The sequence below is a fragment of the Diadema antillarum genome, unplaced genomic scaffold (genome assembly GCF_040938485.1).
Source record: "Diadema antillarum isolate AM-2024a unplaced genomic scaffold, OU_Dant_1.0 scf00000128, whole genome shotgun sequence".
NCBI classification, from domain to species: Eukaryota; Metazoa; Echinodermata; class Echinoidea; order Diadematoida; family Diadematidae; genus Diadema; species Diadema antillarum.
Genome location: NW_027271017.1, coordinates 3670020 through 3686794, shown reverse-complemented (window position 1 = coordinate 3686794; position 16775 = coordinate 3670020). Strand labels below are relative to the sequence as shown.

The 16775-nt window shown below is 37.4% G+C and overlaps 1 protein-coding gene across 1 annotated transcript in view; it reads left to right on the top strand.

The window, feature by feature from the left end:
* The window catches only part of LOC139720491 (uncharacterized), a 143613-nt gene that overhangs the window by 105118 nt on the left and 21720 nt on the right, over nt 1-16775 (top strand). The window contains exons 46-51 of the mRNA XM_071631845.1: nt 126-245; nt 2410-2529; nt 5986-6105; nt 6702-6821; nt 7229-7336; nt 16656-16769. Coding sequence (XP_071487946.1) covers nt 126-245; nt 2410-2529; nt 5986-6105; nt 6702-6821; nt 7229-7336; nt 16656-16769 — 702 coding nt within the window. The remainder of the gene's footprint in view (nt 1-125; nt 246-2409; nt 2530-5985; nt 6106-6701; nt 6822-7228; nt 7337-16655; nt 16770-16775) is intronic.

The window sequence follows — 16775 nt, the reverse complement described above, 5'->3', positions numbered from 1 at the left end:
ATTTTAATTTCGCGAATCTTGGCGCTCGCGAAATTCGCGAAATTAAAATGCATGCGAACATTTCTCATTTTACAGTATTTATTCCTGCTAATGGTTTGCCTCTGTATTAAACCCACCAATCACAGGCCTTGATCCGTGCCAGAGTGCACCGTGTCAGAACGGAGGCGTTTGCATCGGCAGCGACAATACCTATGCCTACACCTGTGGCTGCCAGGCAGGATACAGAGGCACTCATTGTGAAATCGGTGAGGACTTGATTGACTTTTCATCCTGATGCTTTGTAGACATCAGAAGTCTCCTGTGAATGGCCCTTCTCATTCCCTCTGAATGTTTTTGTTAAAGTAACTTTTCTTGATCCTATTTTATGAATTGCTCAGTACCGGTAATCCAATTTATTAGTACGAGATAGATAAGCGATGAAGTAAATTAATTGATATATAAACAAATAATTGAATAAATGGGTTCATGAAGGAATGAGCTTGAATTGGTAGATGAAATATATTTGTAAATATATATGTATATACATGCACATATTTATAAATGATTTGTAGTATGGTGAAGTAGAAAATGAATTAGTGAAGTTAATGGTGTTTGTGGTATTTAATACCAAGCAAACATCACTGACATAAGCAGTTGACTCAGGTGGTAAAGCTTTCAGAATAGCTTTCAGACTGCTGTAAAGATACCCCACACTTCCTTTTTATAATCACCAAGTAAGGAATGCAGAATTTTTCTTTATTTGTTGTTTGATTTCTTATATTTTGTTCAGAGCTGGATCCATGTGATAGCCAACCCTGTCTGAATGGAGGCTACTGCTATAAATTCCAGGGATCCTATAGCTATGGCTGTGCTTGTTCAACAGGGTACGAAGGCACAAACTGTGAAACTGGTAAGTTCAATTCCCTGTGGTTTTCCAAATCCTTGGCTGAGAATAATAGGGGCGTTAAGGCACCTCGACCACTATGGCTTTACTGGTGATTTAACACTCTTATAATTCTCACATTATGAAATGTACATCCACAATTTCTGTTGAATGAAGTAGTCATCTGATTGTTCTCGTATTTGTAGCCAAATCACAGAATGCCCTACAATTGCATTTCCCCATAGGGCAACCAGTGAGTCATTGGTTTTAATTTCAGCATGATATTGACACTACGTTTGATATATGTTTATTTACCAACAGATTGATTTGAAAACTCATTTTTATGCTCAGCAATACGTAGAACAGTTTACCAAGCACTAATGATGTCTCTGATCTGAATAATGATTGAAAGTACATATTGTTATTACATTACTCGGTTTCACTGTCAGACTTTGAGATATAATGTATGGCCTGTCTGTGTTTTTGTTGTTGTTGTTGTTGGTGGTGTTTTTTTTTTCTGTTTTGTTCCTTGGCAGTTCATTGGTTTGTTCTTTTTTCAACATCCCTCCAATCACAGTTCAAGATGCCTGTTTGAGTGCACCGTGTCAGAATGGAGGGATCTGTGTCAGGAGCCAGACAGCCTACTCTTACACCTGTATTTGTCAGCAGGGCTATGAGGGCCTGCAGTGTCAGACTGGTAGGTGCAAAAGATATTTTTGTGGAAGTTTTCATATCTTTGGTAAAATTTTGATGATACATCATTCAGAGATCAACCCTACTTTCTTCTCTTGTGGTCTATTTGGGCCAATGAAATCATTGATTGTGAAATGTTTGTGGCTTGAACTAAGACATCATAAAAATTCACAGAGACTCCAACTCTCCCGCTTTCGACGGGACATCTCCCGCCGAAAGCACGTTTTTACAAAATCTCCCGTTCTCCCGCTTGAATTTAATTTCTCCCGCCCTGGCTCTGTGTCTCCAACTTGAATAATTTCTTACTTAGTGTCATCGTATGTTAAAAAATAAGCCATGGATAGCACGAGAGAGCATCTAGAACCTAGAATCGAGAATATAATTGGAGTCTCCAGTTTGCTAGGGGTTTCAGGCGAGAGAATCTCCAGATCAGAAGGTGCTTGGGGTTGGCGTCTCTGAATTCATATAATTTTAGCTGCTCGAACAGGAAACAATCCTTGGTGTGCCCATAATCCCTTTTGATGGCAGTCAATTTCCATAATTATTCATCAGCAATCAGTTGATTCCTCCAAACCTGAACTACATGTACGTATACATAGAAAGTCTGCCTGCCAATGAAGGTGTGAAACTGTGTGTCCCTTCGGCAACCACATCATAACAAAATAGGGATTACAGGCAGGATTAGATTATCAGATGATCACTTGGTATTACCTTTCCAGACATCTTTTCAAATCAGCAAAGAAAGTACTCTATGTGACATGGCAATCAGTGATCATAGCCTATGTAGGGTTAAAATTGTTGCGTAGTAGAGTACAGAGTTTGTAAATTTCCTATTATACTTTTATTTTGTTCAGAGCTGGATCCTTGTGATAGCCAACCCTGTGTGAATGGAGGTTACTGCTATAGATCCCAGGGATCCTATAGCTATGCCTGTGCTTGTCCGACAGGCTATGAAGGAATGAATTGTGAAACTGGTAAGTCTGGTACGCTGTGATCGTATATAGATGTGTTCTTGTTGCCTGCTAAGAAATGTGCTTCTCGTACAATTTTTCATTTGTCATGTCAATCATGTATTACAGCATACCTTATTTGATTATACTGTACGAGACCACCAGGTTGCCAGTAAGGCGTTAGCTAGAATTTTGATATTTGGTTAGTCATTGGCTTTTGATTCGTTACTAACATCAATTAGCTGTTTTAAAAGTTTAATTGTGTGACTACTAGGATTCACAACTACAGTATACTCTTTGTCTTTTTCAGTGGCTCATATGTTCACACCATGAACACATCTTTTCTGATATAGAAGAGAATTATTTTTGACTGCTTGTTTTTGTTCTGTTGCACAGCTCTGATGTCACAATAAACAATTTTTCTACCACTCACAATCAACATTTACAGGTGTGCATTTTGTCACTCATTGTACTATAAACAGCTCGGTTTAACATACGACTGACTGTGACTGTGCTACCTGTTCACCTCTCACAAGAAAAGGGAAAAAATGGTTGCCATTTCCATGCTAAATTCCAGAATCTGTGTGGACCATATCACTTGAAGTCCGAGGTGGAGCTTAAAACAAATAGTGTATGGTCTTTACTCGGGCTATTGAACGAGAGTTTGCATTTGGTGACAGATGGGGTCCAGGCAAAATCTTGTTCCATAGCACCATTTACTATTTGGATGTTATACTTTAGATACAGTGCTACATAATTAGCATATTCAATCCCGACGTCATTCTATACATGGGGCGTGCTACAGGGCAATGCACGTACAAGCACAACTAAAATGGACAGATGTGCATTACATGTAATCTTCTTTTTCTTGACGTTCCGATCATAAGCTATGCAATTTGTGAATTCCACCCATTACAGTTCAAGATGCCTGTGTGAGTGCACCATGTCAGAATGGAGGGATCTGTGTGAGGAGCCAGACAACCTACTCTTACACCTGTATTTGTCAGCAGGGCTATGAAGGCATACTCTGTCAGACAGGTGAAAAGCAAACATTTTCTTGACTTTCAACATGCCTGAATATCCTATATATCTGCTGTAAAGGTAGAAATTTTTGCTGTGTTGAAATTCTTGTGCATTTGGCATAAGCATAAACCAGCATGAAAATAAAGAGCACATATATATTTTTCTTGCTATATGTTCCAGTAGTTCATGTCTTGATACACCTGTATTAAAAACACACGAAACTCATCTTATCGGGCCGAGCGCGAAAAATTACTCACATGCATGTGAGTAAATATCCACTTTTACAGTATGTGTTGCAGGATGTCAAGTTTGTATTTTCGAATTCCATCAATGAAGAGTTCACATGTAGCAACCATATTTCTGTTTAGTGTCACAGACACAAAAGAAAACGAATGAAAGCTCCATGTGGGAATTAAGTCCCCATTGTTGTTCAGTATTTTAATACTGGAACATGAAATTGAGAAATGACAAACAAAAATTATTCTATCTCCGAGAAAAAAAGATACATAAAATGGTTCCTGCCAATACACTTTGCTGTTGTAAATATTTACATCAGAATACAGCGTCATGAGCTTGTTGGATAAGATCACTTACAAAAATCTTATTCTACAAATGTGTATGGTCCTGATGATGATGGTGACATAATGATGACGACGGCGATGATGATGAGGACAATGATGATGATTTTAATGACTATGATGACGATTAATATCATTATCATTATCAGGTACATTACATCTGTTTTTGTTTTATCATTACTCATATCGATACTAAAAGTGTAAGGATTTGCTACTGCAGAAATAAACAATTTGATCAAAAGCCTCATCCTGTTCTACTGTGAGAGCAAATAAAATGACCTGTACGTACAATAAATTCTTTTTAGTTTGTTTTTTTTTTGACATATATCGTTGAGTAGAAATGAAATTCCCCCCCTATGCAACACATCTGCTATAATTCTTCAATCTGCACTTCTACTCCTCAGCAATCAATCCATGTGACAGTGATCCCTGCCAGAATGCGGGTACCTGCTTTAGAGGGCTGGCAACCTACTCCTATGCCTGCTCTTGCATTGTGGGATATGAGGGCACCAATTGTGAAACAGGTACGACCTCTGCACACCAGAATATGTGAAAAGAAAAATGAAACGTATATGTTCCTTGAAGTTATGAAGGTTATTCTTGAAGCAGCTGTATTTTCAAGCTCAGCATGGATACATTGGTAATTGAATATTCAATGCCGCATCATACTTGGAAACGCTGTCAATTAGCCCTTTTCTAAAAGCAATGAATACCATATCCTGATCAACCTAAACATTGAATGTGAAAGAGAAACAACTGACAGCTCTTGTCTGATTCCATGTCAGATGATAGTTATCATCATCGTTGCGTTGTCATAATGAAATTTGAATTATATTTGTGTAGTTAAAAAGGAGGTGCAGTCAACTTAAGAGTGATTAAAACTTTGCATTTGCCACAGTTCTTCATATTGCAAACCATGATTCTAATACTACTCTACACTTGCATTCTGTAAACTGTATAGTGTAACCATTCATAGTTGCATCTTCTTGAATTGCTTGTATTTTGTATTTTTCTGTGGTTTGTAGCAGATATTTCTATTACATTTCTGTTTGACTCGCTTTTCCATTGCTTCTATGGTCAAAGAAAACAACATTTTTTTACACAGTATTTGAGATACTGCTGCCGTCAGATGGTAAAACGGTCTAACTCGAAAATTTGACTTTTTGAGGTAAATTCACTTTCCGGGACATGTGAGGGTGCTCTTACCAATGGCGCTATTGAGAAAATCCCATCATGTCTTGTTTTAGAGATGATTGCCGCTATCTTGGTACTTTTTTGTATTTTTCCTTCAGATTTGATGGTAAAACAGTCTATCTTTGAGTTAGCCCATTGTCGGTAATATCGTTTGGAGGTAAAACGAGCTATCTTTTACATAAACCATATAACCTTCTTTACTGAGATTTTTTAAATCATCGCTGTCAGATGGTAAAATGGTCCATCTTCGAGTTAGACCAGTTTACATAGTGTTTGTGGTCTATCTAGAAGGTAGACCATTTTACCATCTTATGATGTGTAGCGGGAGTGTATATATGTGCTGTGGTTAAACAGTCTATCTGCACAAAAATCCCATTTATTTTATAATTAAAACCCCAAATAAGCACAAAATTCTTCAGTTATCAGTGTTTAATATGCTTCTTCTTGTCCCATTGCTAAATGTTGCATTATACCCATCTCCTAAACAAGCTCAAACATCAAAACTTTAAAGTCATTTTTCTCAGAACAGCAATTTTCGAGATAGACCGTTTTACCATCTGACGGCCGACTGGTAATGTGTAAGACCATGTCTCTCAGACTTTTCAAACTGGCGAACTAATTTAACAGTGAGATCAGTTTTTTCATTTGTGTTTATTTACCTCTTCATTTTTTTTTTTCTTTGTAGCCGTACCTTGCCAAAGTTCACCGTGTCAGAACAATGCGCAGTGTGTGGAGGCTTCGGATGGGTCCTCTTTTACTTGCATCTGCTCAAGCCAATTCTTTGGAGGTGTTTACTGTGAAAATGGTGAGGAAGAGATTCCAAGCACTCCTCATCATAGCTGTAATTTCAGTTTTAGTATAACGTTCAATAGCTATCAAGTACAATATTCAAATACAACATTCAAACATGCTCTTCAATAGTTACCAAATACAATATTCAAATTCAACTTTCAAATATGTAATTCAATAGTTATCAAATACACAGAAAGTAATTTAAACTTATATGCACACCATATATTTCCCTTTCTATTGTTAGCATACATTGATATAAACTACATAACTGTATCAATTGTACCTCATCCTGTAAAAATATACTGTCTCACTGTATGAAATCTCTTCTGTATAGTGTACATTTGAGAAATTTGAAAATAAAAGAATATCAACCCTATTTTATCTTGGAGGCTGCATGAGATACATAATGGTAGACCACTCCGCCAAGAATCTAAAGCAAACCCCTACAACTGGGCTGCTTCAGGATTTTGCCTGAAAGGATAAAATCATTAAAGCAGGTAATAAAATATGCCAAGAGCAGATCAGTGTGCATAGACGATAACCTTATGCTAATTTGGCAGAAATGAGTGTTGTGTTCACCCGTCCCGACTTTGATATTTTCATTATCAGAAATAAGTCCGTGTGACAGTGATCCTTGTCAGAGTGGAAGCATCTGTGTGGCACTGTCCCCCTCTTTTGAGTACACTTGCAGCTGTCCAGCAGGCTACGCAGGAGTGAACTGCGAAGAGGGTGAGTTTACATCAGCATAATTTTTCCTCGCCTATACATTTGTCTACCAGCTTCAATTCATCAGTCAAATTCCAATAACTTTTCAATGTACATTTTTCAAATGTAAAACAAAACAAAAGCATAACTGAGAATAGAATAGTAGCTTTCCTATCGTAATCCACATTTACTGTATGCCCTGGATAGAACACAGTCTTTTATTTAAAGATCAGTGACTCAGAAGCACAGTTTGCTATTCTTTAGCAATGTGATTTGATTTTACATGTAGGCCAGTTTTTGGATATCAGAATGTATTAGTAGTCTTGTTTTGATGGGTGTCATGTGATCAATGTATAATGATTTTCGTATGGTAATAATAGGAGACATTCACACTTCTCCCTATTCTTGTTTTCTCTATCTTCCTATGACAGATCCCTGCTTTGATAAGCCCTGTCGTAATGGGGGTACCTGTCAGGTCATTGCCGACACGTTCAGCTGCCAGTGTGACCTTGGCTACACCGGAGACACCTGTGAAGAAAGTAAGGATCCTTTCTACTTTATTTCCTTTTCCCAAGTTCCTTTCCGCTTCTCTCTTTTAACTCTTTATGTGCCATGGTGGAAACCCCCTGTGTGCCACGTTATTCTGAGACACGAAGGTAGTCATGCTTTGAGAAAGAATTCTGTTTTTCCAATTTGTATAACTTCTACAAATTTCTGTTAAGATGGACATAATAGTAGGCAAAGTTAAAGAGGAATGCCAAGCTTTGTTGTCCCCGCCGAACGAGTTCGAGCAGGGGACTATGAAACGGGCTCCGTACGTGTGTGTGTCCGTGTGTCTGTCCGTCCGTCTGTCTGTGCGTCCGTGTGTGATCAAAATGTTCAATTTGCTACTTCTCTGTCATTTATGAGCCAATTTTAATTCTGTTTGCTTTATATGATAGCACTACATGGGAGCTTTGAAACTTCTACACAGAATTTCAGTTGTGACCTTTGACCTTGACCTTTGACCTATATTGTACATTTTGCTTCAAAATGCTACTCCTTCGCCATTTCTAACCCGATTTCGATTCCGTTTGCTTTATGTGATGGCACTAGGTGAGGGCTTCAAAACTTCTACACAGAATTTTGACCTTTGACTTCTTTGACCTTTGACCTTGATTTTTGACCTATATTGTACATTGGCTACAAAATGCTACTCCTTCGCCATTTCTAACCCGATTTCGATTCCGTTTGCTTTATGTGATGGCACTAGGTGAGGGCTTCAAAACTTCTACACAGAATTTTGACCTTTGACTTCTTTGACCTTTGACCTTGATTTTTGACCTATATTGTACATTGGCTACAAAATGCTACTCCTTCGCCATTTCTAACCCGATTTCGATTCCGTTTGCTTTATGTGATGGCACTAGGTGAGGGCTTCAAAACTTCTACACAGAATTTTGACCTTTGACTTCTTTGACCTTTGACCTTGATTTTTGACCTATATTGTACATTGGCTACAAAATGCTACTCCTTCGCCATTTCTAACCCGATTTCGATTCCGTTTGCTTTATGTGATGGCACTAGGTGAGGGCTTCAAAACTTCTACACAGAATTTTGACCTTTGACTTCTTTGACCTTTGACCTTGATTTTTGACCTATATTGTACATTGGCTACAAAATGCTACTCCTTCGCCATTTCTAACCCGAATTCGATTCCGTTTGCTTTATGTGATGGCACTTGGTGAGGGCGTCAAAACTTCTACACAGAATTTTGACCTTTGACTTCTTTGACCTTTGACCTTGATTTTTGACCTATATTGTACATTGGCTACAAAATGCTACTCCTTCGCCATTTCTAACCCGATTTCGATTCCGTTTGCTTTTTGTGATGGCACTAGGTGAGGGCTTCAAAACTTCTACACAGAATTTTGACCTTTGACTTCTTTGACCTTTGACCTTGATTTTTGACCTATATTGTACATTGGCTACAAAATGCTACTCCTTCGCCATTTCTAACCCGATTTCGATTCCGTTTGCTTTATGTGATGGCACTAGGTGAGGGCGTCAAAACTTCTACACAGAATTTTGACCTTTGACTTCTTTGACCTTTGACCTTGATTTTTGACCTATATTGTACATTGGCTACAAAATGCTACTCCTTCGCCATTTCTAACCCGATTTCGATTCCGTTTGCTTTTTGTGATGGCACTAGGTGAGGGCTTCAAAACTTCTACACAGAATTTTGACCTTTGACTTCTTTGACCTTTGACCTTGATTTTTTACCGATATTGTACATTTTGCTACTAAATGCTACTTCCGGCGGGGACATATTTTACGCACCGCGTAATTTCTACTTTTCCTTGTTTCGATATAAATTGTGTGACGAATCTATTTTCAAGGTTTCTTTTGTATGACCAGTTGCTACATTACTCTAATGGCATGACTCGGCCGTGATTTGGCAAAACAACGTATCTGCGTTTTGGTACTTCCGAGATATTCGCGATTTTAGATTTTGAAGCTACAAAGTACTAGAATTGTTCTCATTTCTCTCCAGTCGAATAATTTTCCAAGACACTTTTGTTAAAATATGCCTTATATCATTCTTCTAGTATCTAGTTAAGATTTAAGTCAAAAAGAGATTTTTTGTTCAAAATATCAAAGAATTTTTGTAGATACGTTGTTTTGCCAAAACACCCAAACTTCGGATCACGTGCGTGATTAGGCAAAACAACGCAAGCTGTTGTGCGCACCACGGCAGTAGCATGGCAGAACAACGTATCTGCAGCGTGCAGCGTAGATACGTTGTTTTGCCAAAACACCCAAACTTCGGATCACGTGCGTGATTAGGCAAAACAACGCAAGTTGTCTGCGCACCACGTCAGTTGCAAGGCAGAACAACGTATCTGCAGCGTGCAGCGTGAAAAATAAGCTTTATCATTACGATCAACAGTGCGACAACATGATGTCAATCTACACCCAGGTTTTAGAGTCTAGATAGATCGAACACATTTTGAGATAAATTTCAGATAATTTATACGTAAAGTAATTCCACTATTAGGAGGCTGACAATCACTATTTTCCCGAAACTATATATAGGACTTAACCATACAGACTAACACACTCTAGATGATAAATCCGAAGTTAGGCCTTGTCTAACTTAGTAGAATACCTACAGTCCATTATACATGTAATGTTACGGCGATCAGCCCACTCACGAAGTGAGCAGGAGGGTCTCGGGGCTATGTAATGTAACTTAGTTAATTAAAACTAATTAGAATACAGTCGCTTGCAAAACTATTGATGCCCTTGAACATTGTCAAATATTTTTTTTTCTTTCTGAAAAGTTATCGAGTACGTACTAAAGGTACTTATTTGTTATCTGCCAATTACAGTAAATTTTGGTTTAACTTTATTTGCATATACAATATATATAGATATTGAGATGTCCATTCTTTTTTGTTATCACTAATTGTTTGATTTTTTTTAATCCCTTGATGTAAGAGTTTTCATTCGTTGCTACAAATACATAGATTTGGATTAACATTGAAGACTAAAATGCCAGTTTGGGTAAAGTATGTGAAATAGATGTCATTACCTTTTTTCTGGCATGCAAATGAGATGAACTTGAAATATAATAATTTTTAGTATGACAATGCATGAGTGGCAACAAAAGTATACGACTGTATGGGAATTGGCATGATATTTATATAAAGAAAAAAATAAAATGGGTATTAAAATTGTCTGGACATCTATAATACACCTCGTTTCACAGACACAAACACGCATTTAAAATTATAAGTGTTGTAATATTGGGACCCCTATTTCAATTCATATCTTTTATTTGGCTTATTTTAAGGATTTTCATTGAGTTGAAAGAATTTGAAGAGAAAGAATAATATTGCATACTTTGTTATTTTGTTAAAAGTTCTTAATATTTGGTTGATTGCATGAATTGTATACGTAAGGCCAACACGTCTAGCAATAATATGCCTCAAGTCTTTGAACAACAATAATAAAAATGATATTTCAGGTGATTATTGATCCAGGTTTTAATGTTTTTAGGTGTACCTTGACCACACACACACACACACACACACAAACAAACAAAAAGTAAAAAAAAAACACAAAACACACACAAAAAACACAGACTTGTCAGAGGTGCAAACATTCTCTCAGTAGAATAACTTTGAGAAAGACATGACAGAAATGTAGACGCAGACACTGATTTACATCTGCTGACTATTTATGAGAAAAAAATTGTGTACATCTGTTTCTCAAGACAACAGCATTTACAGAAATCATTCGCTTATTTTCAAGTCTTAAGAATATGAAATAGATATCTACGATTTCTTCTTACAATTTAAGAGAGAGTTTGATATGTCATTATGCTTTAATCACAATGAAAGCAAATCAACGGTAACTAAACATTATCATGATGGTAAATAATCACAAGAAAAATGTCATTTGATTCCTTATTAAAAAGGTGCTTACATGAGTATCACAGTTGAACAAAACACTGGGAACAACATTTTCAATTTCAATAGAACAGAACATGATTGTTGTTGTTTTTTCTGGAGATTATTTATTTATATTATTACCATATCAGACCTTTGCACCCAGTCTTACCTTGGAAGATAAGAACATAGATATACAAATTACAAATTATAAATAGCGCACATAACATTTTTAATCCTTACTGTTGTTGAAGTTCTGTGTAGTAAGAAGTAAATACTTTGGTAAAGAACAATTATTAGGCAGGTGAAAAGAAGAGAAAGATTGCAACAGAATTCATCTTAAAACACACTTGCGTAAATGTCCTGTCATACAAGTGATTTGCTGTGCTGCAATATATCTGCATTGACTGAGAGCTCCCGGAGGGACTAGGCGCAAAATACATATCAAAATTATGCCCGAAATAATGTTACTGTTTACCTGGTCTTCTGTAATATGTTGACATGATCCAATCGACATGATATTGATTTTGAGGGCAAGCATTTACAACATTTCATATGAACAAGTGATAGTTTTACCTAAAGTTGATAGTCATCATTTCAAAGGGCAATAAGCCCACATCATATTTTTTTAATCGAAATAGAGATCTTTAGTTTCATATCAATATCTTCATAACGTGAGAATAGTCTTTAACACTTCACAGTTGAGTTTTGCGAGTTCTTAATTTAACTGTGAAAGATTTACCTGATCCTTTACAGACTGTATAAACAATCCGAGTGTTATTATTTTTTTCTTCTAGAGTTGACTGATCTATTGTACAATCCACTCCATCTTTCATGACATTCTGGCTGGCGTGCCCAGCTTGTACCTTGTAACTTTTACCTTGTAGAAATAGACCTCCGGAACACTAAGGTCTTCCTCTAGGGAATATAACTGGAGGTTGACAAGAGCTGGACGGTGATTATTGGTTTGGTCTATTTATCAAGTTAGTGCAGTCGGCGGTTCTAATGTGATTTTTGAAGTTTTGGTTTGATGTGGAATCAACGGCAGTCTGGGATAACCTGTTCCAGGCGAAGATTACTTCCGGGAAGAACGACTGTTGGCGTGGCTTGCATGTGTAATGGTTTATCTGGAACTGCTTTGTATGCGAGCGTCTTGATCTGCTAACTTTAGGTCTAATGTAGTTTTCCGGATTGATGTCTATTTCCCCCGTGAACATCTTGTGAAATGTGATGAGTCGTTGGTCCTGGCGTCTTTGTTCCAAAGTTTCCAACTTAAGATCTTTTAACATGTCGCTGACACTAGCATGCTGTTCTGAAAAGTGTAGTTGCTCTTTCCTCTGCTTTCAAACTGCTCGGCAGACCACTGCAGGAAAATGTAAAAGAAACAAGAGAGAATAATTAACACAAAATAAGACACTCTGTTACTTCCATACAGAACAGCTAGTAAATATCAACCGTGCTTTAGTTATATTAAATTTTTCATTACACATGGTTATGTGTAACAAATCCTCTCTCAGAAACCCCCCCCCCCCAAAAAAAAAAGAAAAAAAAAATCAAGGAAAATGAGAATGAATACATATTCAAATACACTCAGAACATTTATTATTAGACATCATAAAATACCCCTTAAGGTTGTTAAAGGCTGTGTGTTTGTTTTTGAGAGAGAATGGTGACTATTTCATTAGTTTTTATTATTATTATTAGTCTTTTCTTTCCTTTTTTGATCGTTAAGGAATTAACTGTGAAATGTGGTACTCTCCAATTATCTTAGAGTCATCATCATGGATTCTGTCTTTTTTTTCTAAGTTTTCCAATTGCCGGCTTGTGTGGCCAGTGATGGTGACAAAGGTGAAATTCATTTCTTCACCTTCTTTTTATTTTTATTTTTTGTATGAATTAATGAGTGATTATTCAGCTTGTACCTTTTATTGTACTTGATACACTGCATTCTTTTTCTGTGCTGGTCCAGGCTGGCGGTTGTTGTGGACACTGAAAAGAGAGACAAGCAAATATGTCTTTCAACACGAATGTTAGTATTATCAAAAGCAGACGCCTGGGTCTGAATATTTGAATTTTCCATATTATTTAAAACCACCTTACTTAAGAACAAATATCTGAATTCCATGGGCTTTTGCCCTCAACATTTTTATGGGGGGGGGGGGGGGGGTGGTACGTAGAGCATCTATAGGATCTACCATGTCTACAATGCATTATATTGCATTATATTGTATCAACATGAAAAATTAAATCAACCAAAACTTTAAATTATGGTTTTAAAGAATATCTACAGCTAACTAAAATTGCACAAAAAAAAAGAAAACAAAGAAAGAAAAGAAATCAGGGGGGCGTTTCATGAAGGAACTTGTCGGATAAAATATCTGACAAGTCAATTATATCCGACAAGTTTTGAGAAGTTTTTTAGTCTGATTGGCTGATTTCTCTGAACTTGTCGGATATAATTGACTTGTCAGATATTTTATTCGACAAGTTCCTTCATGAAATGCCCCCCTGGCCTCCACAGTTAGCAGGTACACAGTACCATTAAATTTGACTTTGACTATGAGGCTAATTTTAAGTGGGTAAAATTCCTGTATGTTTGAAAACACCACAATCACATTCTAAATCCTTTCAAGAAATAACAAACAAGATCTAAGAGACAAAGATACTTTTGTTGAACCAAAGTTGACGACTAAACATTATTTTTTGTCCTTACTTTTCTGCCAAACTAATGTAATGATGTGAACGTCATTATTGGAACATATCGTCTGCCATCAGTTTACCTTGCCAATGAAGGCTAAATGGAATTCATCACTATCAAGCTTTACTGTCATTTGTTTGTAGTCGAGTCTGTCTACTATAAAGCTGTTACCTATCTTTTATTTAGACATTTAGACGAAAACTTAATTTTTAGGTAGAAGACGTCAAGTCGAATGATGTCAATGATCATAACAGTATACATGGTAGACTATTCGGGTACACTTGAATTATTTGCGCAACTTTAGATAAATCTCTAATGAACAGTCAGTGTTGATCTACTAGACCACAAGTAGTAGGAGAAGTTTAACTAGTACTAGGGAAACCACAACCACAACCACACCATCGTATACCACGCCAATCCACCACTAGCCTACTTAGTAGGCCTACTATTTAGGTCTACTAACGTTATGGGCTACGTTTTGCCAAGCCCATCCAAAGGCAAGGCTGTCATAGGGCCTTTTCATAGCTCTTAGCTTGCTCTTTATTTTCTTAGCTTGCTGAGTTTCAATTTTTCTCTTTTTTTTAATCATCGTTTTCTTAAATCTTTAATGAAATCTATCATGACATACTGAAAGTACTGGACCCTATACTGGCGAAGCACACTTAATTATGTCAATTGCCAAGGTACCTCGATGAAACCTGACTGCGTTAGGTCCTACAGCCCAATCGCCGTACTACGCACGGCGTCTGGTTGGACTAGATCTAGCCCGACCAGACGCTGTTAGTACGCTGTGCGAATTACCTTCGGCTACATTACAGCGACTGGGCTGTGTATAGTTTAATAGACTACATCAAACTTAGACCTGACACAAAATAAAACTTACCGGCGTTACCGCTGATTTTCTTTGTGGTACACTGGTCAGGAGCATATCCATTCCACTGCAAAACAGAACGGTGGACATGACTTCATGGTTCACACTGCTGCAGCAAAGCGTTGTGTTGCCTGCCAGTACCAGTCGAATTAACTGCTTGCAGCTAGCTAGCTAGCTAGCCGTACTACTAGCCAGCACGTGCGCACTGCGACTGAAATGGATCGCGCGCAGAGCCTAGCAGCTAGCCACGTAGACCGTGCGTCTCACACAGAGTCGTGCATGCAGTGCAGCAGACGCGCAGCTGCATGCACGGCTGCAGTTACGTTGTTTTGCCATGTCACACAACGAAGATGCGTTATTCTGCCAGAACAACCGGAAGCTCAAATGAGATTCTGGGACAGAAACTGTTTTGGCAGAACAACGTAAGTAAGTTACGTTGTTTTACCAAATTATTTGGACTTATTTTGAAAAATCGCTGAAATTTAAATGCATTTTTCTAAAAATTGATATCACTTTGAGAGCTGAAATTTTGACAGATGTTAAAAAATGGCTTAATGTATCTAATAAGCCAAAAACCTGAAAAACCACAAAATTTCAGATACGTTGTTTTGCCAAATCACGGCCGCACTTTTGCACATAAAACCGTGACAGAAACTTAGAATGTACGAGCAAATCTAGTTGGGAACGCCGCTTGATAGTCAATCACCACATAGAATGCGAGCCGTATAAGACAGGAACAAAAGCACGAGAAATGCTTTCATATTGCTGCGGGATTAGCAGTGATTAGCGATTTATCGATCGGTTTTGGCGGCTTTGTTTGTTGAGCAAAATATGCGAAGTTGGCACGACGTCGACTGAGTCGGACGTGCGAACGTGGCACATAAAGAGTTAGCTACGCTAGAGTTAAAGAATATCCATTCATTTTGATTCTTCAGGAAAATCCATTAATTTCAGTTCCTTAATCAGTGGATGCTGATTATAACCCAGGAAAGTTACTCTCAGAGTATTCAAAGCTTGGTAGGTCTTATGATGTAGGATTCGATCATCAAGGATAAAACACAAGAGCAAGATAAGCAGTCCTGACACATAGACCAAATGCGATGGGTAGTAGAAGTTAGATGGTTTGAATTCCGCTCTTGAGCAAAGTCACAGTACACTGTATGTGCTTGTTACATTTACAAGTGTAGCCATTCCTTTTAATAACTAACCCAGGACATATGTGTAGAACTCAACTTTCGGTGTCTGCATGTATTCCCAACAGATTTGAACCTTTGAAATGAGACATAACAGCATACAATGTCCTGCGATATAAAGATAGAAAAGATAGAGAAATATTGATATTGTAAGATGCAAAAAAAATTTACTGTGTAGTCAGTCTGTTTTTGATAGCGTATTGTTGAATTTGACCCTGTTTTTTCAAGAATTTGTTACATGGATTGTTAAAATTTATTCTTATTTGTGAAACATTTATGTATTAAAGTCCTGAATGCTATGATTGTGGCCAACATGGTTGCTCCTTGGAAGAAAAGTGCAATGGCATGATGGATACCTACACTGTACCAAAGCATGGAACCTGATTGTAACATATTGTAAAATGAGGAATGTTCGTGTGCATTTTAATTTCGCGAATTTCGTGAGTGCCAAGATTCGCGAAATTAAAATGCATGCAAAATTTCTTATCTACACTATATGCATTGAATGCAAGTGGCAATTCGTGAAAATTTCTTGTCACGAAAAAGGCCGACGGCTCCAATTCGCGAAAACTTCGTGCCGCGAATATATCATGTTTTACAGTATTGCTTAAGTGATTGTGATTGTCTTCATTGATCTTTCCCTTTCTCCTTGTTGCGCAGTCAATTTCTGTGACTACGACCCCTGCCTTAACGGAGGAATCTGTTCACTTACTGATCCAAACGAGTACAGCTGCCAGTGTATCAATGGCTATACGGGAACAAATTGTCAAACTGGTTAGT